The sequence below is a fragment of the Oryza brachyantha genome, chromosome 1 (assembly GCF_000231095.2).
Source record: "Oryza brachyantha chromosome 1, ObraRS2, whole genome shotgun sequence".
In the NCBI taxonomy this organism is placed as follows: Eukaryota; Viridiplantae; Streptophyta; class Magnoliopsida; order Poales; family Poaceae; genus Oryza; species Oryza brachyantha.
The window spans coordinates 1,125,870-1,147,053 of record NC_023163.2 but is presented as its reverse complement, the minus strand read 5'-3'; the positions used below and the strand labels follow the sequence as shown (position 1 = coordinate 1,147,053).

At 41.9% G+C, this 21,184-nt stretch overlaps 4 protein-coding genes across 7 annotated transcripts; 3 read left to right on the top strand and 1 right to left on the bottom strand.

Annotated features, from left to right (window-relative positions):
• Window positions 1–1,503: 1,503 nt before the first annotated feature.
• On the top strand, window positions 1,504–6,745 carry LOC102722617 (transmembrane protein 214-A-like). Its single transcript, XM_006643635.3, has 10 exons — window positions 1,504–2,077; window positions 2,424–2,561; window positions 3,481–3,666; window positions 4,442–4,579; window positions 4,687–4,808; window positions 4,913–5,045; window positions 5,139–5,268; window positions 5,370–5,449; window positions 5,526–5,657; window positions 6,006–6,745. Exons 1-10 carry the CDS (start codon window positions 1,631–1,633, stop codon window positions 6,240–6,242), a joined length of 1,743 nt encoding a protein of 580 aa, XP_006643698.2. The 5' UTR covers window positions 1,504–1,630; the 3' UTR covers window positions 6,243–6,745.
• Window positions 6,746–7,281: 536 nt separating this feature from the next.
• On the top strand, window positions 7,282–10,882 carry LOC102703823 (protein MAO HUZI 4, chloroplastic). 3 transcript variants are annotated; one of them, XM_040529105.1, is made up of 7 exons: window positions 7,282–7,617; window positions 7,692–7,893; window positions 8,002–8,102; window positions 8,211–8,339; window positions 8,424–8,512; window positions 8,655–8,760; window positions 10,760–10,882. In XM_040529105.1, the coding sequence occupies exons 1-7, from the start codon at window positions 7,564–7,566 to the stop codon at window positions 10,799–10,801; spliced, it is 723 nt and encodes a 240-aa protein (XP_040385039.1). In that variant the 5' UTR covers window positions 7,282–7,563; the 3' UTR covers window positions 10,802–10,882. The 3 variants fall into 3 exon arrangements, with proteins under 3 accessions (XP_040385039.1, XP_040385035.1, XP_040385043.1); XM_040529101.1 differs by lacking the exon at window positions 10,760–10,882 and adding an exon at window positions 9,457–9,543; XM_040529109.1 differs by lacking the exon at window positions 10,760–10,882 and having other exon boundaries at window positions 8,655–9,135.
• Window positions 9,473–12,853, bottom strand: LOC102703537 (endonuclease 2-like). 2 transcript variants are annotated; one of them, XM_015832773.2, is made up of 8 exons: window positions 12,677–12,853; window positions 12,408–12,579; window positions 10,489–10,590; window positions 10,262–10,401; window positions 10,034–10,126; window positions 9,891–9,958; window positions 9,733–9,806; window positions 9,473–9,630 (listed from the first exon to the last, which is right to left on the bottom strand). In XM_015832773.2, exons 1-8 carry the CDS (start codon window positions 12,830–12,832, stop codon window positions 9,494–9,496), a joined length of 942 nt encoding a protein of 313 aa, XP_015688259.1. In that variant the 5' UTR covers window positions 12,833–12,853; the 3' UTR covers window positions 9,473–9,493. The 2 variants fall into 2 exon arrangements, with proteins under 2 accessions (XP_015688259.1, XP_006645460.2); XM_006645397.3 differs by having other exon boundaries at window positions 9,473–9,806.
• A 1,025-nt stretch (window positions 12,854–13,878) lies between these two features.
• Window positions 13,879–15,706, top strand: LOC102722900 (endonuclease 2). The gene is made up of 9 exons (XM_006643636.3): window positions 13,879–13,989; window positions 14,061–14,235; window positions 14,332–14,439; window positions 14,537–14,592; window positions 14,688–14,771; window positions 14,876–14,968; window positions 15,056–15,123; window positions 15,288–15,361; window positions 15,459–15,706. The coding sequence occupies exons 1-9, from the start codon at window positions 13,879–13,881 to the stop codon at window positions 15,551–15,553; spliced, it is 864 nt and encodes a 287-aa protein (XP_006643699.1). The 3' UTR covers window positions 15,554–15,706.
• The last annotated feature ends 5,478 nt before the right edge of the window (window positions 15,707–21,184 follow it).

The window sequence follows — 21,184 nt, the reverse complement described above, 5'->3', positions numbered from 1 at the left end:
TTACTAACAATTAGATATAATCAAGAAATACATTATGTAATGTAAATATAGGAAAATAATCAATGCACTACAGTCATGCCAGCTACCACCAGAGCATCACAGTTTGTCAATGAATTTTCCTATGTCATCTATTGCACCAAGAAGCTTCCAACAACTGCCACCTGTGTATTAATGGTTGGCAATTTGACATTCAACCATATATATCGCTATAGTTATATTCAATAAAGGAATACAATTATAGAAACATAAATATATATTAATTGTAATTATAGAGACGTTATATTTTACGTCAGTATGTCTTGTTGTTCACGTCAAGAATTCTATAGTTTAACCTCCATAATAATGACATATGTTGAAAAAAAAAAGAATGAAAAAACCTACAACAATACAATGGGTGTCCTAAGTGTATTAGAACTTGATTGACCGCAAATTGAGCATTAAGAATTAGACATTATTTCATCGTTTATAAAATTATTTCACCACTAAGAGAAAAATGCTTCAAATATGTATAACATTCACCGATACTAGTTACAACATCAAGATTTAACATGTGAAACATAAAAAATGGGAGGTTTAGATTTGGCCAATGTATCACCGATGCTAAATGAAGATATAGGCAACGAGGAGAGGTGTGGGAGGTGTTCAATCATTCAAGATTGTCGCTGCCATCATGCCAGAGCCGCCATTACCCTAAAAGACAGCTCCTCCTCCTTCGCATCCATGAACCTCGTAGTTCTCCATCGATACTAAAGTGCTATAGTTGGCATAGTCACCACCACTGCCTTTGGCTAATGCTACCTCGTAGCTCTGTATGATGTTGTCCTAATAGCTACCACAATAACTGCCATGACTGCTCATACAAGGTTGAGAGAAAAACTATGTACAATACTTGATTCTGTAGGTACAAAGAAATGCGAGTTTGGTTTGTTTGCTTCGACAAATAAATTTATTCAGGTCTAAATGTTATGTTGGTTGTTCGGATTTAAGAGGAACAAAAGATCATGATTAAAGAGTCCATGTTGAGCGTAAAACCATGAACATTATTTTACGTATTTAATAAATTATATATGTATTTACACCAACAACACTTATTTAAAAACACTAAGCCACTCATTAATTACAAAAGGTAAAAACCCTGCCATCTCCAGAATTCTAACCTAATAGCCAATGGATAAACTAGTAAAACTTAAACAACAAAAAAAAAATACACAAACATATTTTCATCGTCACATTTATATACAACATTATCCTATATCTATTTAGACCGTACTTGTATCCACATCATCATCGTTTACCAGAATCCATCTATCCAGAAGTAGCTCCTACCAGAATCGTGTCAGCACAAAAAAAAGTGAAAATAATATCTCTAACAAGAACTTGGGAAGATTACATCGGAAAAAGGAGAGAAGAAAAAACAGCCGGGAAGCAAACGTGACACCAAAGTGGGTGGAGAGGGGAGACACAGGTGGTGGTTCCGCACACAGAAAACCTCGCCTTCGCCTCGCCCCGCCTCACCCCGGGAATAAAATCCCCCGCTCTCTTCTCTTCTCCCCCTCGCATTCGCTCGCACTCGGCTTCGTCTCGCCTCGCCTCGCCTCGCACGCAGCACAGCTCGAGCGGACGCGACCCCATGGCCATGGACGACCTCGTCGCCGGCTCCTCCTCCACCTCCTACATGGACTCCGTCGCCGCGGACCCGTCGCACGGGTGGCAGAAGGTGACCTACCCGAAGCGCCACCGCAAGCAGCAGCAGGCGCCCCCGGCCCCCGCCGCGGCGCCCGATCTGGCCAACGGCAAGGTCAACGTGTTCGAGGCCGTCGACAGGAACGCCGAGAAGCGGCACCGCGCGCTGCTGGCCGCGAGGGACGCGGCGGCCGACCCGGACGCGCGGATCGCGGCCGCCACGGCGGGGTACTCCGACGACGACGACGACTCCGACGAGGCGGCCCCGGCTCGCCCCGAGGGGGAGGTGAAGAAGCCCAAGGTGAAGAAGCCGAAGAAGCCCAAGGTGACGGTCGCCGAGGCGGCCGCTTCGATCGACGCGGAGGACCTCGCGGCGCATCTCGTGCAGATCTCGGTAATAGCCGCCCTGTTTCGCGGAATTCCTGCTTGGAAACCATCAGATCTCGCGTTCTTGGACTGGATCATATTTTTGTCTGTTTCCTAGTGATCGGATCTGATAGGGGTTTTGTGCTGGATCGTTCTTTTTTTTTTGTTCAAAATTCCGACAAAATGTTGTCTATTTGCTAGTTTTGGATTAAAAAGATGCAAAATTCTGGTCTTACCAGAAAGTTGGGATCTTCTGGATGTAAATATGAGATCTTGAAAAGTATGGGGTTTTGGTGCAACGATTAGATCCTTTTACGTGTTACACCTCTTTTCTGTTTTTGTTCACAGATTCTGAATGACTGTTCTGTGTGCAGGAAAATTACGACAACCAACAGGATATCCAGCTCATGAGATTTGCTGACTACTTTGGCCGGGCATTTGCAAGCGTGAGTGCCGCCCAGTTCCCCTGGGCGAAGATGTTCAAGGAATCACTAGTGTCCAAGATGGTTGATGTGAGTTACTAGAGCTGCCCTAACTCATTTACGCATTCGAATGTTGCATTTGGACCAGATGTAAAGACCCATTGCAGTTTATATAGGGTGGTTACCCGCCAATTGCATCACATATGAAATCCTACTATGGTTTATTGGATCGTTAAGTTCTTATGACCTTTTCATTGTCGTACTTAACAAATTTTATGAAATTAATAGTTGTGCATGAACATTGATACTGATTCATTCATTGTCATCATTGAGTTGTGAAACACTAACTCTACTTTTGGTTACTACCAGCAATATTATCCAATTTATCTGTAGACTTGTCGTCACTGTAAACTTGCTTGTCAAGTATTCTAGTTTTAAGGATGGTTATGCTATTCTTGCTTGTGCTGTGTATCTTTATCAATTAAAATAAATTCTGCATGGTTATTCCTTTATAACATGATACAGCTGGATAAGGTCAGTGCAATTACTGTGATTTACATTCACGTGCTCCATCGACTTGAGTTTGCAAGTAACGCTTTACCCTGGAATCCACATTGTCCGAAAAACTTTCTGCATTTGTCACAACTAACAAGACATCGTGTTAAGTTCCTTCCATTTTCCTTTTCTGAAATGGGGTAGACGTAAAGGCGACTTAATTTGGAAGGTGGGGATTGGTGCAGAGCACGGAGTTATGAGGAATAAATGAGTGTAACAGGGTACACATAGAACGGATCAGCTTGGGATTTCGTAGCCTTTTATCAATTGGAAGCACTTGTTTGATATATATGTCTCATTCCAGAAAAGAAATGACGCTATTAATGCAATTATTAATTTAGGTTACTAATGGACTTGTCGTGTTGTTTTGAATTTATAAGCATGAAAATGCCCCTTTGTTCTCATGTCTCTGTTTTTTTCATATTTGCATCTAACTAGTTGATATATCTTGCAGATTCCCTTGTGCCATATTCCCGAACCAGTTCGTAGCACAGCGAGTGATTGGATCAACCAGAGATCTCCCGATGCCCTTGGAGATTTTGTCATGTGGTGTATAGACAACATCATGTCTGAACTGTCAGGTCAAGCAGTGGGCACCAAGTCTTCAAAGAAGGCTGCCCAGCAAACTCCAAGGGCCCAGGTAGTCCTCGTTCAATCATGACTTAAAACTATCACTGTACAAGCCAGCACGGTACCATGGAGTCGTGATGGAGAATATCATGCCGTTTATGTTGATTATGTGTCCTAAATTGTATTCCTATCAACTGAGCCTATCACTAATGTTGTCATCTAATGAATATATGCATACTATGGTTTCTGAAGCAACCACCTTGCAGTGAGAAAAATGTAGGCTGTGCAGTTGAAATATTATATGGACATATGGCTGACATCCTGATCCTACATTGCTGGAAGAATATGCTTGTTAATGCCATTTACTTCAGATAAATCATAAATGTGAATGCCTCGTTTGATCAAATTCAAGTAACTTAGCACTAATATGACTTTTAGATACGTCTTTGCATGTAAGAAAGTATGCATCTCTTACATAATATAATTCGTTTGCACTAAGAACTATATCCAAATTTGATCATGGGCATTGGCTTATTACCCTGATTTATGGATAGCCAGGATAACTAAAAAGTTAAGTTCTAAGCAAAAAATTCTGCAGTGTGATGATAGAATATGCAAGTTTTCCCATCTTTTTCTTTGCGTAAGTTGTTCATGGAGAACAAACTATATTTTGTTAGGGCCCTGAAGATTGCATGGTGGCAATGTGATTAAACCTAAATCCTTGTTCTAATATCTTGACTGCCATGATTCACACTTGCTTATTGAACCTGTGATTGTAATTATGGATGGTTCTATCTTGTTGGCAAGTTGGTTTATAGTTTCTGAATGACTATTGCTCTGTTCAGGTTGCAATATTTGTTGTGCTTGCCATGACTGTAAGAAGGAAGCCAGAGGTACTAATAAACGTCATGCCAAAAATAATGGGAAACAATAAGTATCTTGGGCAGGAAAAGCTTCCGGTCATTGTCTGGGTTATTGCTCAGGTATATTTTCCCTCCTGTACTCATGCTTTCTGAAGGCACTAATTATTCCTGGTCCTCCGACTATCATTTTATATTTTCTTACATAAGTTCTCCGTGATGTATCATAGGCATCTCAAGGAGACCTAGTGACTGGAATGTTTTGCTGGGCTCATTTCCTGTTTCCCACATTGTGCGCTAAGGCTAGTGGGAATCCCCAGTCGAGAGATCTAGTTCTGCAGTTGCTTGAAAGGTATTGCTTAACATAAATCTGATTAAGAATATTGTTCTGTTTTTCTGTTCTCTTACATATATCATATCAAATATTATATGCACATTTTGTTACTTAATATGCAGAATTTTGTCTGTTCCCAAAGCTCGGGGCATCTTACTGAATGGTGCTGTTAGAAAGGGGGAACGCCTGGTTCCCCCTGTTACATTTGATCTGTTCATGAGAGCTGCACATCCTGTTTCCAGTGCTCGTGTCAAGGTTTATTCTTAATTCTTCCCTCCTGTTTACTGCACTTTTGATTTTGATATGAGATGATGTTTTGACTTCTAGTCATCGTGTGGAACTCTTTAGGCTACAGAAAGGTTTGAATCAGCATACCCGACAATCAAGGAGTTGGCCCTTGCTGGTCCTCCTGGTTCCAAAACTGTGAAACAAGCAGCGCAACAAATTTTGCCATTGTGTGTGAAAGCAATGCAAGAAAGTGAGTTGTCTTCCTTTGCTGCACTACCTTCTGTTTCCATATAGAGCTTTGTTACCTTTATTTTGTAATTCTTGAGTTGATGTATTATGCATTTTCTTCAGATAATGCAGACCTCACCAGGGAGGCTGCTGATGTATTCGTTTGGTGCTTGACTCAAAATGCAGAGTCCTACAAACAGTGGGTGAGTAGTCTGTGCCTGTCTGCCTTTACACCAATCAAGAATGTTACAACTGAAGTTGCTTAATTTTGATTTGCAGGAAAGACTTCATCCTGAAAATATTGAAGCAAGTGTTGCCGCACTCAGCAATATAGTCATGCATTGGAGCGAGCTGTCTTCTAAGCTCAATGCTGAGTCTCTTAAGGTGACTCTGAAGAACTTAAAGGCTAAGGTATGTTAAGTCGTTGTTGAACTCCTTGTTCTGTTTGACTGTTTTGGCGCTTGCTTCATTCTTATATTCTGTATATGCAATATGATGCTACTCTTTTGAATAGCAGTAAAATTCTAGATGACTAGTGAATGCTGATTTTTGTACAAGTTGGCCTTGCTGATATAACACAATTAGTTTGGGATAAATGGCGTTACCTGTTACCACACTTTTTTTTTTGCGATAAATTGAAATCAAATCATTGCCACTTTAAAGGACATGCAAAACAAGGGAAATTGTTGGTCAAAGCTAACAACATTTCCTTTAGCTGCACATACCCCTAGTAATATGTGCTATTGGTTGCAATTGCAGAATGAGGTGGCTCTAGAAGCAGCAACAGACTCTGGAAAGCAGGCATCTATCAAAGAGGCGGACAAGTACTGCAAGGAGATCCTTGGAAGGTTGAGCCGCGGCAAAACCTGCCTGAAGGGAAGCCTGCTGGTCATTGCCCTCGCTGCTGCTGCTGGGTTTCTGCTATCTGATAACCTGGAGATCCCATCCGACTGGGAGAAGATCCAGGCCATGGTGTCGTCCCACCTGTCGTTCTAAAAACATAGTGTCCAGCAGTTGATAAAAGCTTATACAGACAATCCAAAGGAGATGAAGAAGATTCTAGGAGTGAAGAAGAGGCCGGCGCCATGGAAGGCTAATAAGCAGGGTAGGTCCTAGAAAAGAAAATACAGTTGTCACCTTTTTCGCATCTCCTCCCAAAGCCCGTAGTTGGGAGGAGATGCAAGCAACTTTGCAGAGAGTTAAAAAAAAAGTTAAACCGGGTTAGACTTGATCTGTCAGAGAAGAAGGAAAGGTTGGGCCAAATGGTTCGGCCTGAGGACTAACACCCCACCCCCTCTTTTGCTTATCTCGTTTTTGCTGCATCTCTGATGACGAGAAACAGTTTTGCTTCTTTGTTTATTTTTATTTTTCTTTTTGTTTAGTTTCTGAATCTTGTTTGCTTTTACCAACATGCCATGTGTGTTGCTGAATCATCTGTACTTGCTGCTGTGGATACCGTATCCTATCCTGCCGTGCTGTGGTGTAGTATGATTCGCAAAGCTGTGTGTTTGTATCCTTAGGCCTTGTTTAGTTTGCAATTTTTTTTAAAAAACATATTTGAAGTATTAAATATAGTTTAATTATAAAATAAATTATATATTTCGTTGAGAAACTGCGAGATGAATCTTTTTGAGTTTAATTATTTCGTTATTAGCAGACTTGCATTCTAATTAGGTTTAAAAGAGTCGTCTCATGATTTTCTGTATAACTGTGTAATTAGTTTTAATATTAATGTATATTTAATGATGTTTCTAGAAATACTTTTTGAAACTAGAAGTACTTTTTAAACTAAACAGGACCTTAGGTAATGAATGGGATATATCATGGTGTGGACAGACGTCCAGATTCATAGCATTGGTTGGAAGTGGTAAACTCGTGCGCGAAAGAGAGGAAGCCATGTGGGTCATGACTCATGACAGCACGGAGGGAGGTGCCACGTGTCGTGGCAGCGGTGGCCGGTGACGGGGACGGATCGCGGGGGATCGCCGGCAAGTGAGGGGCGGGCGGCGTCACATGGCACATGGCCGCGGGCCAGCCTGTCCCTGTAAAGCTCGCTCCTTTCGGTTGACCATGGAGTCAGCACTCGGCAGCGGCAGCAGCACGAGCACGATCTCTTTGCTTTTTGGTTGGTGGTGGCGACCACGCGTCGACGGCCACCGCCACGGCCGGCGCCGCCCACCCGGGCCGACATGGGAACAGCGGTACTAGAGGAGTGTAGTGTAGTGTAGGACACTAGAAGCCTACACCTTCTCTCTGCTTATCTTCAACTACTACTACTAGTAATGGCCTCGTCTCACCTTCCTCCTCGGCTCAATCCATGGCGGCCTCCTCCCCATCCGCTCTCCTGCTCTCCTCCGCAGGCCCCGCTCGGGTACGTAGCCGACGACGACGACACACCAAGGCTCTATCTTTGCTCCAGTTCTTGATTTGCTGCTGCTGCTGCAGGTTGGCCTGGCTGCGCCACTGGCGCTGAGGCAGCAGCGGGCGGTGCCTCGGGTGGCCGCCGCGCTGCCCGGTGGCCAGCTCCGCACGGGAAGCGCCGGCGCCGCGTCGACGTGGGCGCGCCCTCTCCGCCGCCCGGAGCTCGCCGCGGCCTCTCACCGCGCCGGCGTCCGCGGCAGGGCGCCTCTGTTCCGGCCTTGCGCATGTACGCCCTCCCTCCCTCCCTCCCTCTCGATTTAGTTCTAGTTCTTTGCACAATTGATCTGCTCACGCTGCCCTCTCGTTTCGCCATGGATTTCCTTGGAACGAGCAGGGATGGCGACGTCTCAGATTGCCAGCTGCGCCTTCACCTGGGGCACCATCGCCGTCCTCCCTTTCTACACTCTCATGGTCGTCGCCCCCAACGCCGACCTCGTAAGCTCCCAAGAACACAACATCCCCATGAACTCTCCCACCGACACCACACGCGAATCGCTCGCTCTCACCATCTTCTCTCCTCTCATCTCATCTGCATACATAAAGACCAAACGTGCCGTGGATAGCACCGCGCCGTACGTCGCCCTCGGCCTCCTCTACGCCTACCTGCTCTACCTGTCATGGACGCCCGACACCCTGCGCGCCATGTTCGCCAGCAAGTACTGGCTCCCTGAGGTCAGTCACTCCACTGGCACCGCTCTGCATTTGCACTCCATGAATACCGGCGTGCGCAATTCTCTGAAACTTTCTCCTGTGCAGTTGCCGGGAATTGTGAGGATGTTCGCCAGCGAGATGACCGTCGCCTCGGCTTGGATCCACCTCCTCGCCGTCGACCTCTTCGCAGCAAGGTTAGCGATTCTTGGTTCATTCTTTCAAAAAAAAATGATTCTTTCCTTCTTTCAGGAAAAAAAAAGCAATTCTTGATTCAGGTGTTATGTATGCATGATGGCTATGTGATAAAATGCCTGTATTTTTCGGTTTGCATTGCAGGCAGGTGTATCATGATGGTATCAAGAACAACATAGAGACCAGACATTCGGTTTCTCTGTGCTTGCTCTTCTGCCCAATTGGAATCGCGACTCACGCTCTGACTAAGGTACTGGTGGGCTCAATTGATCGCTCACATTGATCGACTATTCGACTGTATGTAGGTTACGATTGCTTAGATGATATATTTTTTATCTCATTCATATTATCATATATCAATAAAGTTTATTCAGTGCACTATGTGTTACATCGAGTTCAATGTGATTCTTGTTTTCTCCCTACATATCAAATCGCTTCACCCTTTTTTTAATTTTTTTAAAAAATGGGATTAGAACCAGCCTCTACATCCATCGGATGCACACATCCCTAGAACAGTTTGGCATTTGCTAATTTCTCTTTAGCTAATGAAGACAAGCGCAACCGACCTATATGATCAGAGTGTAAGCAACCAATCTCAAATGTTTTCAAGTGAAGACATGCGAAATAAATTAATTCAAACACACTTATTCAAATGTTACATTGTTACACTGTTCAAATATAGATGAATTGCAACAATAAACAATTACATCTGTCTGATGCTATACTAGGCTTACGTCTTCCTTATCACAAGTTGTACCTTCAAATATGTAGGAATGACGACAATTGCATTTTTGAATGCCATACTATGCTTATTTGCTTCTTATAAAGCAATACGCTTTCCAATATACTGGAATTAGAGTAATTACAATTTTGAATTCTATACTATAGGCATGTGTGTTCTTATAAACTATGTGCAAAACTATTTAACTGGTAATTGATTAAACAGAGTGCCACAACAAATATTTGCCTGCTGATCATAGCCCTCACTGGGATTGTAATGGTATAACATTGGCATTTGCTTTGTCCTCGCCAAATATCTGGTTAAGTATCAACGCCAATCTGATGCCAGCCTGTGCTAGCCTCTGCTCCACAATCGGGTACCGAGAGAAGAAATAATCATCTGTATTCCAGGATGCAGAATTGCCAATTGTTATCATCCTGAGTCCAAAATGACTTATTGTAATAATGTTCATCACAGGATTGTGATATATAGAATACTGACCTCCTAGTGTAATGTTTTGCTCTACATCTTTATAGGCATAATTGCAGGAGAGATGTATGCTCTCAATTGCATAGCTGCATGACATAAGAGCATACATGTCAATCTGTCTGTACATACTAACCATGGAATAAGTGGAAGTGTTTGTGGAGGATCATTACTCATTTGCACAGGTTGCCTTTTTGTTGGCACAATTTTCCCAGTGACTGATATCATCAGACCATCCATCCTACGGCTTACAAACATCAGAAATTGGAAAGCATGCATTTTCTGAACTAAACCGTTCAAATGTCTTTGCACTCACTGTGAGGTTCATCTTGAGAGCCTCCACCATGGTATCCAAGCTTCTGTTGTAGAAGTCCTTCATGGTCGTTTCTATGATGCTATTGTCCCACACCTGTAGCAGCACATGATGAAACAACAATCTTGTGAGTTAAAATTAAACGACAGTTCGTGCCTGTCCAAATTTAGTTGTCATGCATGCATGTGTATAAACTGTATATGAAGGTGACATGGGAGAAACAGTACAGACATGGTGGAGGTTTTCCTTCCTCCGGTACCAGTGCACGTGGATGGTGTTCCCCCCTTCGTCTTCCTCGAAGCCGACGTGCAGCGGCTGGTGCACGTCGCCGACGAAGTGGGCCAGGAACATCAGGCTCTCCGTCAGGTTGTCTGATTAATTCAGATTATCATCAGATCAGTGTCCTGTTCCTGCCGTCTGAACAAGATCAGTGTTACTGCTGTTGCAGAAAGGCTTACATGAACTCTTTGAGTCGCCATAGCTGTAGAGCTGGTCGGTGTAGTTGTTGATAGCCCCGACGACGCACATCCCTTGTTGGTGACGGGAGTTATGGCAATCCCCTGAATAATTTGAGTGTCACAGGCAGCTAATAACTCCATGATGAAGTTCAGCTCATGTTTCAGAAATCAGAGAAATGTTTGTGCCTAGCTCTACTCCTCTCTGCCACTGTCTAACCAGGATATCAGCTGTACGTTGACACTAATGACTGCTGAATTATTTTTTTTACAGAGGTGGAATGTCGAATTATTCATGTATTGTTACATTTCTTAAGGTATGATGTTCAAATTGGAAAACTCGTCCCTGAGGCCATTTAAGATCCATCGATCAGTTAGTCTGGCATCATCTCTCAAATGGAGTACTAATAAGTAACGATTGATTTGTGTGGGCACATGTGACAGACTCTGCCAACCACACATTCCTGGTCCCATAAGAACGTGCCCAAAAATATAACCAAGTTTGGAGGATATTTGTCGAGATATTCTCATGTTGAGAAGAGGAAGAAGAGAACTTGTCGATCTCACCTGCTCTCGTGCAATTATTAGTACTTGCTCCGTCTTATAACGTAACGTAAGCATCTCTAAATGGTTTAGTACATTGTTTAGCGAGTTAAAGATTGAGCAAAGATGAGAAGAAATTTAAATTTTTAATCTTAAAATAATTTTGGTTTTTTTATTTTAGTTTACTTTTTAGTACTTACCTTTTAAATTGCTAAGAATACATATATAAACGTTTTATTTATTAATTATTTTTTTATATTTGTCGTTTGACTTTTCACTCAAGCACCAAAAAAGTGACCACCAAAATGATTATGGGGTGATTGTTCTGCTTTTTTATGTAAAAAAACCAAACGATATATTTACAAACAAAAATTAATTTTTAAATAACTTTTTATATACGTATTTTTAGTGATCGAAAGGTAAGACTGAAAAATAAACTTAAGTGAAAAACTTTAAAATCACATTTAAAAGTTAAAAATTTAAAATTTTGTTTATAAGCATAAGTGAAACGATAGCGTATATTATTGGATGGAGTAAGTAATATCAAGGCGTCAGATTCTTGTTATCATGTCTTCTCTTTTTCCCCTGTCTATGCTTATGCAGTACTACGATGCATTACACGCACAATTACGACAACAAAATGACGGGTGTTTATGATGAAAGCGACTGGTCTGAAAGAAACGTGAATGCATCAATGAATTCGTTGCGGTTTGGCACAGGAAGAGTAGATGGAGTTAAGTCCAGTAGTGATGCCGTGAATAAATAAATAAGCAAGCAAACCGGAGACGAAGTCTGTCTGAAATGAAACCTCTGATGAATGAATGAGAGTTTGAGTTGTGTATCTTTACTCAACCTCTTTCTCTGATTGATTGTCCTGCCCAACAAGCAACAGTACATGCCGGGGTAGAATTCGGATATTCGATCGGATTGGGTTAATGGCATCTACGCTCGCGTACTTGCTGCCCATACTGTTAAATGATAATTACCGAATTATGCTATTAATTAATTGTTTGTTACTGACAGAATTGAGCAGAGATCAAGAAGAAACTCAAACAGTAATCAATGGCCCGCAGTTCATTAAGACTACTTCGAATCTTCGATCGACAGTTTGTTCATATAACTTGGAGATAAAAGAATGTACTCTTAGAGATCAGTTTGATCATGCAGTCAGTGTGCATTTGCAGCTAAATACAAAGGGGTTATTGTTTTGCGCTTTATATATATATATATATATATATACACGTTGTCAGTTATCTAAAAATAAATACAAAAATTAAACTTGCGTTAAATCCTTTAAATTGATTTAAATTTAAGTTTTGGTTTATAAGTATAAACAAAAACGAAAACAAGACGAAAGAAACGATTTTGCAGCGACGTACGGGAGAACTTGAAGTTGCAGAGCTGAGGGGTGTTGGCGTAGTGGAGGGGGCGCGACCACCGGTACCGGAAACGCACCGTGTCCGCCCACGGGCACACCGCCGACAGCTCCCCGCCGGCCGACTCCGGCAGCAGCTCCTGCACCGCCGCCGCCGCCTTCTCTGACAGGTACTTCTGCACGCAATATTACACCTCCGTGTTACTCCAGGTACGGGGAGGGAAGAGGTCGACGAGGAAGGGAATTACGCCGGCGGCCGGCCATGGTGACGACCTCGGTGATCTTGCAGACTATGATGTGGCCCTGCTTGCCCCACGCGTCCGCGCGCCGAGGCGCCGCGGCCAAGAAGAAGAAGACGACGACGACGACGACGACGGCGACGAGCGGCGGCCGCCGGAGCCGGAGCGGAGGCGCTGCTGCGAGTGGCATCTCCGCTTGCGTGGTCGTCGTCAGCTCAGCCTCCATGGCCGGAGTAGTTGGCTCGTGGGCTATTTATTGGTAACGTAAGCGGTGTCGTGGGTTGGGCTGGTTGGCCCACATGACCCAGATGTTGAAGTGGATAACGCACGTGTGTGGATGGGCCGGATTGAGGCCCACTATGCATGTGCGGCCGCGGACAATTTCAGCCCATCAAGTTAACAGGCGAGTTTTTTTTTTAAGCCAGATTATTCGGTTTTGCGTGTGCTTTCTAAACCTTTAAATGATGTTTATTTTTATAAAAGGTTTCTGTCTAGATGTTCATCGTTTCATCTTTGTAAATTAGATTTTTTAATTTTATACTATCTCCGTTTCATAATAATTTTATTTTTCAATTTCTGTCACTCATCTTATTTGAAAAATTTATGCAAAAACTTAAATTGGTAGTCATGCATAAAGTACTATTTATATTTTATCATCTAAGTAACATTAAAAATGTTAATCGCAAAAAAATTCAAATAAGACAAAAAGTCAAAACATTATATCTAAAACTGAAAAATAAACTTATTTTAGAACGAATATAGTAACAGTTAATTTTATCATTTATATACTACTAAACAGCTATAAAAATATTAGCTAATCTTTTATCTTTCATAAAAAAAAGAACACACCCGAAATCATTGGCTTAAGCTGAATTTCTTCTTACACCGCACACCGTGCGTCTAGCTGTAAGCTGTTGCATTCGTCTTGAGTGGAAAAGAAAAAAAAAAGGAAGAAAGAAACATCGAATAACAACACTCCTGTGTATGCACGGACATGGCACGTCAGTACGCAGGTGTGAGTGTGTTCATCACTTCAATGGTATGAACATGGCCTGCATTTTCAGCAATGTGGACGAGATTGGCGACAGGTTGCGCCGTACGTCAATCTTAATCGATCATCTTTTCCATTGCTTAAAATACTGACCACTGAGGCACTGATCCTGATCGATCGTCGTTCATCCCTGCCGGTGAGTGTTCGTCTTCTTCCTTGCAAGGTGCAATCGATCAGGATTCAGGATGCAGCAGCCGATCACCACGCTGCTGCCGCTGCTTCTCTTCGCTGCGTTTCCTGCACCGTCGAACGCTTGGGGTGTCCATGGCCATCTCATCGTCTGCAAGATCGCACAGGCACGCGTGCACATTGTTCTTCCTCCCTCTGCTCTCCGTGTTCTTTACATCGTTTTCGACGTCTCACGCAGGGCCGGCTGAGCGACGCGGCCGCCGCGGCGGTGAGGGGCCTGCTGCCATCCTACGCCGGCGGCGACCTGAGCAGCCTCTGCTCCTGGGCCGACGACGTCAAGTTCAGGTACCCCTGGTCGGCGCCGCTCCACTACATCGACACGCCTGACCGCCTCTGCGGCTACACCTACGACAGTGCGTTTCTATGTTCATCTCCTGGACTGAAATTTGCACGCACAATTTGTAACATCATCATCCATGAAACTCGACTGAAATTTCTTGTCTTGTCAGGAGACTGCAAGGACGAGGATGGCGTCGAGGGCCGGTGCGTCGCCGGCGCCATCAACAACTACACCTCCCAGCTCCTCACCTATCATACAGCATCTCCTTCTACTCAATGTAATGTTCCATTTCATTCAGTTCTACAAACTTGTCAATAATTGTTAGTGTTTCTTTGTTAGTCAGGCTGATATTGAGTTTCTGATCTTGAGTTCAGATAACCTGACACAAGCACTTCTGTTCCTTGCACACTTCATGGGGGACATCCACCAGGTTGTTGAAAAAATATATCATTAGTAAGCTTCCGCAGTGTATGATTGATTATCTGGGAAATTTACTGTTTATAAATTGCAGTGGTCGGCTTGCAGCCGCTTCATGTGGGTTTTACCTCCGATAAAGGAGGAAACACCATTGATGTGAACTGGTACAAAAGGAAGACTGTTCTCCACCATGTAGGTCCAATGTTCAGACTAAAGCATGAAAACGATTCTGACAGAATTGTGCATAATGCTGACACAGTGACACCTTTGTTCTTGCTACTGTTGTCACTTGTCAGGTTTGGGATGACAACATCATCGAAACGGCAGAAGACGAGTATTACGGGGAAGGTGTGGCTGAATTTGTCGATGCACTGTTGCAGAACATAACGGTAAGAAAAACATGAACACGTTTTCTTGTATGTGGGCTTGAGCTAGGAGTGCTCAAGAGCCGATTCATCAAGCTCTTGATGTTTCAGGGAGAATGGTCACAGCGAGTGCAAGGGTGGGAAGAATGCAGCAAGAACCAGACCACATGCCCAGACATGTATGGTTTCTCAGAGCCAAAAGCGCAATCTCTGAATTTGTTAGATTTTACACGATGCAAAGTCACTGAACTTTCCATTCCTTGCCCTGTGAATTATTCCGTATACAAGCTGTGGCAGATTACTGATCTGATTGATTTGTGGCTGCAACTGATAACTATGCAAGGTACGCATCCGAGAGCATCACTGCAGCGTGCGACTGGGCATACAAGGATGTGGCAGAAAATTCAGTCCTAGAAGGTACTGTTAGTAGTGCCACTTAAGCTGTATATGATGCAGATTAAACACACCAAAAAATGTCCTGACCAGCGATTAATTTCTCTTGCTGCTGATGCAGATGCATATTTCTGGAGCAGGTTGCCAGTTGTGAATCTCAGGCTAGCTCAAGGAGGCGTCAGATTAGCTGCCACTCTGAACAGAATATTCAGTTAAAGGAAGACGCACCACATAGTGCAGACATTAGTCAGGGCCATTCCTAGTATTTCGGGGCCCTTAGGGCGAGATAAAATTTGGAGCCCTTTGCTTCAACACAATATATAGTAATATGTTTTATATTAATGGTAAAAATATTCAGTACATCTAGGGTACATAATTATAGTCTACGATAATCTAATAGATCTCGCATCAACCAAAGAAGACATTGGATAGGGATTACCGGATTAGAGAAGAAAAAAACCCAGGATTTTCAGGCTTCAGCCGTGCGTTGGCGCCGACTGATCAGATGTTCAGATGTTCCTAGCGTCGCCACCGACGATTTACGGATTGAGTTGCGCCATTGTGCTGCTGTGGCTGCAACCTGCGACGCTGCGTTTCGTGGAAGTGGAACTATGAAAGGGGAACGAGGAGACGGCGAAAATAAAGAAATAGCTTCCGCGTCCGACGTCGGATATGCGGCAATGCGGGAGCGATCTGCAGCAACGTTCCTTAATCATTTCTCCTGGGCTGATGGGCCATTGGGCCTGATACGAAGTATTTTCTTTTCTTTGACCCATTTTATTATACAGGTATATACATATGTATATGTATTTTGGGGGCCCCTTGATTTCATGGGCCCTAGGCCGGCGCCCCTCTCGCCCTGGCCCAGGAACGGTCCTGACATTAGTTCTCTCTTGAAGATTTATTTTCTCTGTGTAGCGTTGCGTCCAAATCTTGAAAGATCAATTTTACTATTGTCATGTACTCATGTCATAATAAATTAAAAAAATATATATATTCTTGAGTGTATGAGTGTTAGATGTGCGCATACATTATATAAAATCAAGGAAAAGATAGATAAAGAAAACGTATATCTTCTACATCCCCACTTCCCCACTGTTAGGCCTATCGGCCCAAAATTCCTGTTAGCTAGGCCCATCAGAATCACGACGTATACGGCCAAAACTTCTAAGAGCTCCTTTGGATTTGAGGAATTTCAAAGGAAATTTGTTGGAGTTTAATCCTTAGGAATTCTTCTCATGTTATCTTCCTTAGAACAAAGCAATATGATTGAGAAAATTCCTATGGATTTTCCTCCAATGCCCCAATTCCGAAGAAAAATAAATATAAGCTCCTAACTCATGTTTTTATTTTCCTTTGAGAAGTCCCACGCACTCTCTCCCATTATCTCTCTTGCACTATTTTCCCAAAATAAAAGACTTCCACTATAATTCCTTTGTTTTGTTTACTACGAGCCATCCAAATGACTCCAGTCTACAAAATTCATCCACCTCATCTTTTTGCTTCTGCAAATACTTATAACGTAAAATTTAAATTTCCAACCTTAAATTTAGAGATGATTTTGAAATTTTGCACGGAAGTTTATTTTCTAGCCTTGGCTTTTATATTGCTAAGAATACATATATAAACATTCTATTCACAAATTATATTTATTTGGAAATATGTCTATTGACTTTTTTCATGAATAAGATAAACAATCACCCGATGTGTTTCACTTAAAGGGTCTAGATACCGTGACAAACCAAATAAATATTATAGCATGACGAACGTAAATTCCACCAACCATGAGATTCTATTTAAAGGGAAAGAAAGATAAAGGAAATAAAATTAAAAAAAATTAAACCCAATGACCCACGTTGATTTAATCACCGCACAATCATTCAAACTCCGATCATCCCAAATTTAGTCTATTTTGCACGACTCGATGAGCTCTACGCAACGACGGTTTCTAATTCTCTCTTTTAGCTATTCCTCAGGAATCTACTAGTGAACAACAGGCTATTAAAGTAGTGTTTCTAGCAAATGTAGGTTTTGGTTGAATGTCATCAACAAATATCTTGACGTCGTCCTCAAGTTTTATTTTCCTATGCTGCTATGGATTCTACTGTATGTTTGGGTACTGATGTTGCTATTGCCCAGTGCCGGCTTCATTTTTCACTTTTGAAACCTTAAATGGGATGCCACTAATAATTATATAATTTTACTATTGATATGTTTAAAATTGTCCAAATTTATTTTATGAAAACTATATATCATCAAATTTACCTTTTGGAAATATTTTTTTTTTACAAAAATACCGTTTTAATTAATTAAACCTTAACTAAGTTAGAGTTATAACAACAATGGTCGATGATCAAATATCTCGAATACCATGCATGAAAAGTCAAAAGCCTACCAAAGAAATGCAGGGGTGTCAACATTGTACCAGATGTACTGTTAAACTATAATAACTTGGAATGTACAATGAATTTTGGTAGGAAGAACCGTAGAAAAACTCTAGACATCCTCCTAGTAGTTAACATAAACAAGAAGTTTGCAATACCTTACCATAGGTATATACTCAATACACACTTACCATTAATTTACAGCAACTTTAGACACATGATGTTTGCTCTATCGATCTCCTAGTGGCTAATTCCTAGCTTAGCAATTAACTAGCTGCCAAGATAATAACTAGCTAGTAGACGGTTGGTGCCGTCAGCTTCATGTGCACACACATGATGACCCAATGCCATGGAATGGATGGCAAATATGGCATTATACTTAAACATGTCTTAGGCTACTCACCAAACTATATATCCGTAGGAGCATTAGTTAATCTTTCTTCCCTGCAACAGGTAGTCGAATTGTACAGTTTGATGTCTCCTACCTCCCTACAAAACTCGTAACTTGGCATGAATGACATGCACTCATGCATGAACCTGCCTGGTTTTCAGTCCCAACTAGCAATTAAACATATGCACACATTACCATCCAGCTCACACGTACAAACAAAATTAAATTAACAACATGGCATATGCAGTCTGGCATGGCTTGGAGGTTAATTGCAAGAATTGATCATCAAAACCGGCCAGGTGCGCCCAGGCTTCTGTATGTTGTGTGGGGTGTCAAATTAAACAACTAGCACAGATTAATTAATTAATGTGCGTTCATTCCGTTAGAATCAGACGTAACACGCATGCCTTAATTAATTTAGTAATAATTAATTGGTTAATTAGCTAGAATCGTCTAAGCATCATGCATGTGTGCTTTTGCTAGATTGTTTTCTGTTTCACACTACCCAGATTCTGGACCTGAAGAACACGGCGAGATAGGCGGAGCTATTAGCAACTGATGATGATCGAATTCATTCTTGGTATAGTGTGGTATGAGATGATATATATATTAATATTATATGCTTTACATAAATCATGATTGATCTATCAAGAAACCACTTGGTTTTCCTCATGGGAGGTTGTCGTGAGTGTGCAAATAATTTAGTATGCATCCTTGTTTAACCCCCGTCGACGCATCGATTGGTAAATTAATGCAAGATTAGTTGTTTTCTTTGGTGATTTACGTACGCAACAAGTTGCTAGCCTTGCTAGATTAACACCACTAAATACTATATACAATTAAACACGTTGATTAAAAATTTGTGTGGGTGAAAGGTCGAGCTATATAGCTAGCTATATGGCTAGCTATACCACCTAGCTAGCTAGAATGGTATATTATGTGAAAGGAATATGAATCTCCTAAATATTAAAGCCGGCTACTTCACTAGGCAGATGCATCTCTTAGTTTCCAGCATATTCATGCTTGCAGCTAGCTATCTAATTCTCCCTCTTAATTTGGTCCTAGTTAAGATTATGTGCTGTGAAAAGCTCTTTAATCCCTTGACCTATTCTAGAGCTATATAGCTAATTAACTTGGATTAATCCTAATTAATCAGGTTCAGTGTGAATTAATATACTAGGATATCTATGATTCTCACTATAGGATGTGGTGGAAACGTGCAGAACTGGAACGTGTATGTGTGTGTGTATCTGTGAGAGGGAGAGAGAATAGAGAGAGATGGGTATCGAAGCAATGCAAAGATGATCAGTTGGTAGTCAAGATCGATCAAAAGGAGATGGGCATGCATGATTACTAAGCTCACATCCATTCGACATATATTCGATGGCCAGCTAGATGGCATGAAATAGTAGTCACGATCGTTCAGAATAAGCAGCCAAGACTTGCAAGGGAGAGAGAAGAGAGAGATAGAAGAGAGAGAGAGAGAGAGAGAGAGAGAGAGCAGTTAATTAAGTAGTAGCGTGTTCAGGTTTACGATTGATTCTTGGAGTTGTCATTTCAATCCCCTTGTTTGCCACGATGTAAACAATATAATCACATGCCAACAAGTAGCTAGCGCTGCGTCGATCGATGATCAGTATATGGTTAGTGCACGATGCATCTTCTTCTTCTTCTTGGCCGTCGCCGTCGGCGTCAGGCGCGGTCGTCGTCGTCGGTGGCGGCGTCGTCGCGCGAGAGGCGCCTAGGTAACCTACCCTAAAACGACTAGGCTTAGACTCTGCAATATCCACATATGCACTCGAGTGAGATTAAAAGGGAGGTTAAGTAGTGGATCACGACGTGTTGTTTTCAGGCATCATATCGATCATCCGTCAGCAGCACAGCAGCTGGGATGATCTATCGATCGATGATGGCAAGTTAAATAAGCAGCTGGTAGCTCATCGATCGATCTGGGTGATCGAGTTGTAGGTAGGAGAAGGAATTAATGGTCGATCTCGATCATCTCCTTTCCATCGATCGATCGCTAGCTAGCTAAAATGGCTTTATCATCATGTTGCATATGCACCACTGAAAAGGGATCGGAGGAGATGGATCGGATGTGATTACTAGCTAGCTAGCTCAGCTCTTCTATCAATGTGGCCAATAATGGCGATCGCTTTCCGAGGGGATCGATCGAAGCAGAAACTTAACATGTGTCGACCGTAGAACCCAACCACCTAAGCATGTGTTACAGTACGTGGTAATTTCACAGCCTCTCGATCGTTAAATTAATTTCTGAGGCCTCAGTTGGAGCACACAAAATTTCTGATTACAATCACTGAAAGTTGAACTATTATTATTTCATATATAAAATTCAGTGCTTAATAATTCAGATAGATGACTTAATTTAGTGTGTGTGTGTGGATACTGTTAGTCTTACTGTAGTTAATTTGAAGCAAATTATCTATCGTCACCAAGCAGTTCAACTATGGCGCATCTACACTGCATGCATATGCTTGCTCTCCATAATTATGTATGTATTTCTATATTTGTTTCTGTTATCTTCTACACTGTTCAGCATTGCTATGCATGAGCCGACGTGTTCAGAGCTCGACATGCTAATAATGACCTGTATACTGAGAAAATGATCGCCATGGATGCATACATATGCTAATTAACTAATGAGTTGCATGCGTATATGACGCCGTGACATATCTATACTACACACAACAATTGCTTTCTTATTAATACCAACTAGGATACTCAAAACAAGTTGTTTGTTGGAGGATACGCACCCCTTCCATCTCCAGGGTTTTACTGATAGTATAGAGCCTCAAGAGAATATACTTAAGGAATATGCCCTATAGTGTACACCCACTGTATAATATACCCTCTTGGTTTTATATTATATAATAGTTTTGATTTTTTTTAAAAAATCAAACTTCTTTAGTACATTTGACCAAATTTACAGAAAAACATAGTGATATTTTCAATTAAAATATTTGATTTAATAAAACTAATTTAGTGCTATAGATGTTGCTATATTTTTCTATAAATTAGTTAAACTTAGATGAGTTTGACTTTGGAAAAAGT

Coding starts and splice junctions, on each gene's coding strand:
- LOC102722617 (XM_006643635.3), top strand. CDS start 1,631: ATGGCCATGGACGACCTCGTCGCCGGCTCCTCCTCCACCTCCTACATG. Junction 2,078..2,423: donor CGCATCTCGTGCAGATCTCG/GTAATAGCCGCC, acceptor TTCTGTGTGCAG/GAAAATTACGACAACCAACA. Junction 5,046..5,138: donor TTTCCAGTGCTCGTGTCAAG/GTTTATTCTTAA, acceptor GGAACTCTTTAG/GCTACAGAAAGGTTTGAATC.
- LOC102703823 (XM_040529101.1), top strand. CDS start 7,564: ATGGCGGCCTCCTCCCCATCCGCTCTCCTGCTCTCCTCCGCAGGCCCC. Junction 8,340..8,423: donor GCAAGTACTGGCTCCCTGAG/GTCAGTCACTCC, acceptor TCTCCTGTGCAG/TTGCCGGGAATTGTGAGGAT. Junction 8,513..8,654: donor GTCGACCTCTTCGCAGCAAG/GTTAGCGATTCT, acceptor TTTGCATTGCAG/GCAGGTGTATCATGATGGTA.
- LOC102703537 (XM_006645397.3), bottom strand. CDS start 12,832: ATGCCACTCGCAGCAGCGCCTCCGCTCCGGCTCCGGCGGCCGCCGCTC. Junction 10,127..10,261: donor GGAAGGAAAACCTCCACCAT/GTCTGTACTGTT, acceptor GTGCTGCTACAG/GTGTGGGACAATAGCATCAT. Junction 9,959..10,033: donor CTCTCAAGATGAACCTCACA/GTGAGTGCAAAG, acceptor TGTAAGCCGTAG/GATGGATGGTCTGATGATAT.
- LOC102722900 (XM_006643636.3), top strand. CDS start 13,879: ATGCAGCAGCCGATCACCACGCTGCTGCCGCTGCTTCTCTTCGCTGCG. Junction 14,440..14,536: donor AGCATCTCCTTCTACTCAAT/GTAATGTTCCAT, acceptor TCTTGAGTTCAG/ATAACCTGACACAAGCACTT. Junction 14,593..14,687: donor TCATGGGGGACATCCACCAG/GTTGTTGAAAAA, acceptor GTCGGCTTGCAG/CCGCTTCATGTGGGTTTTAC.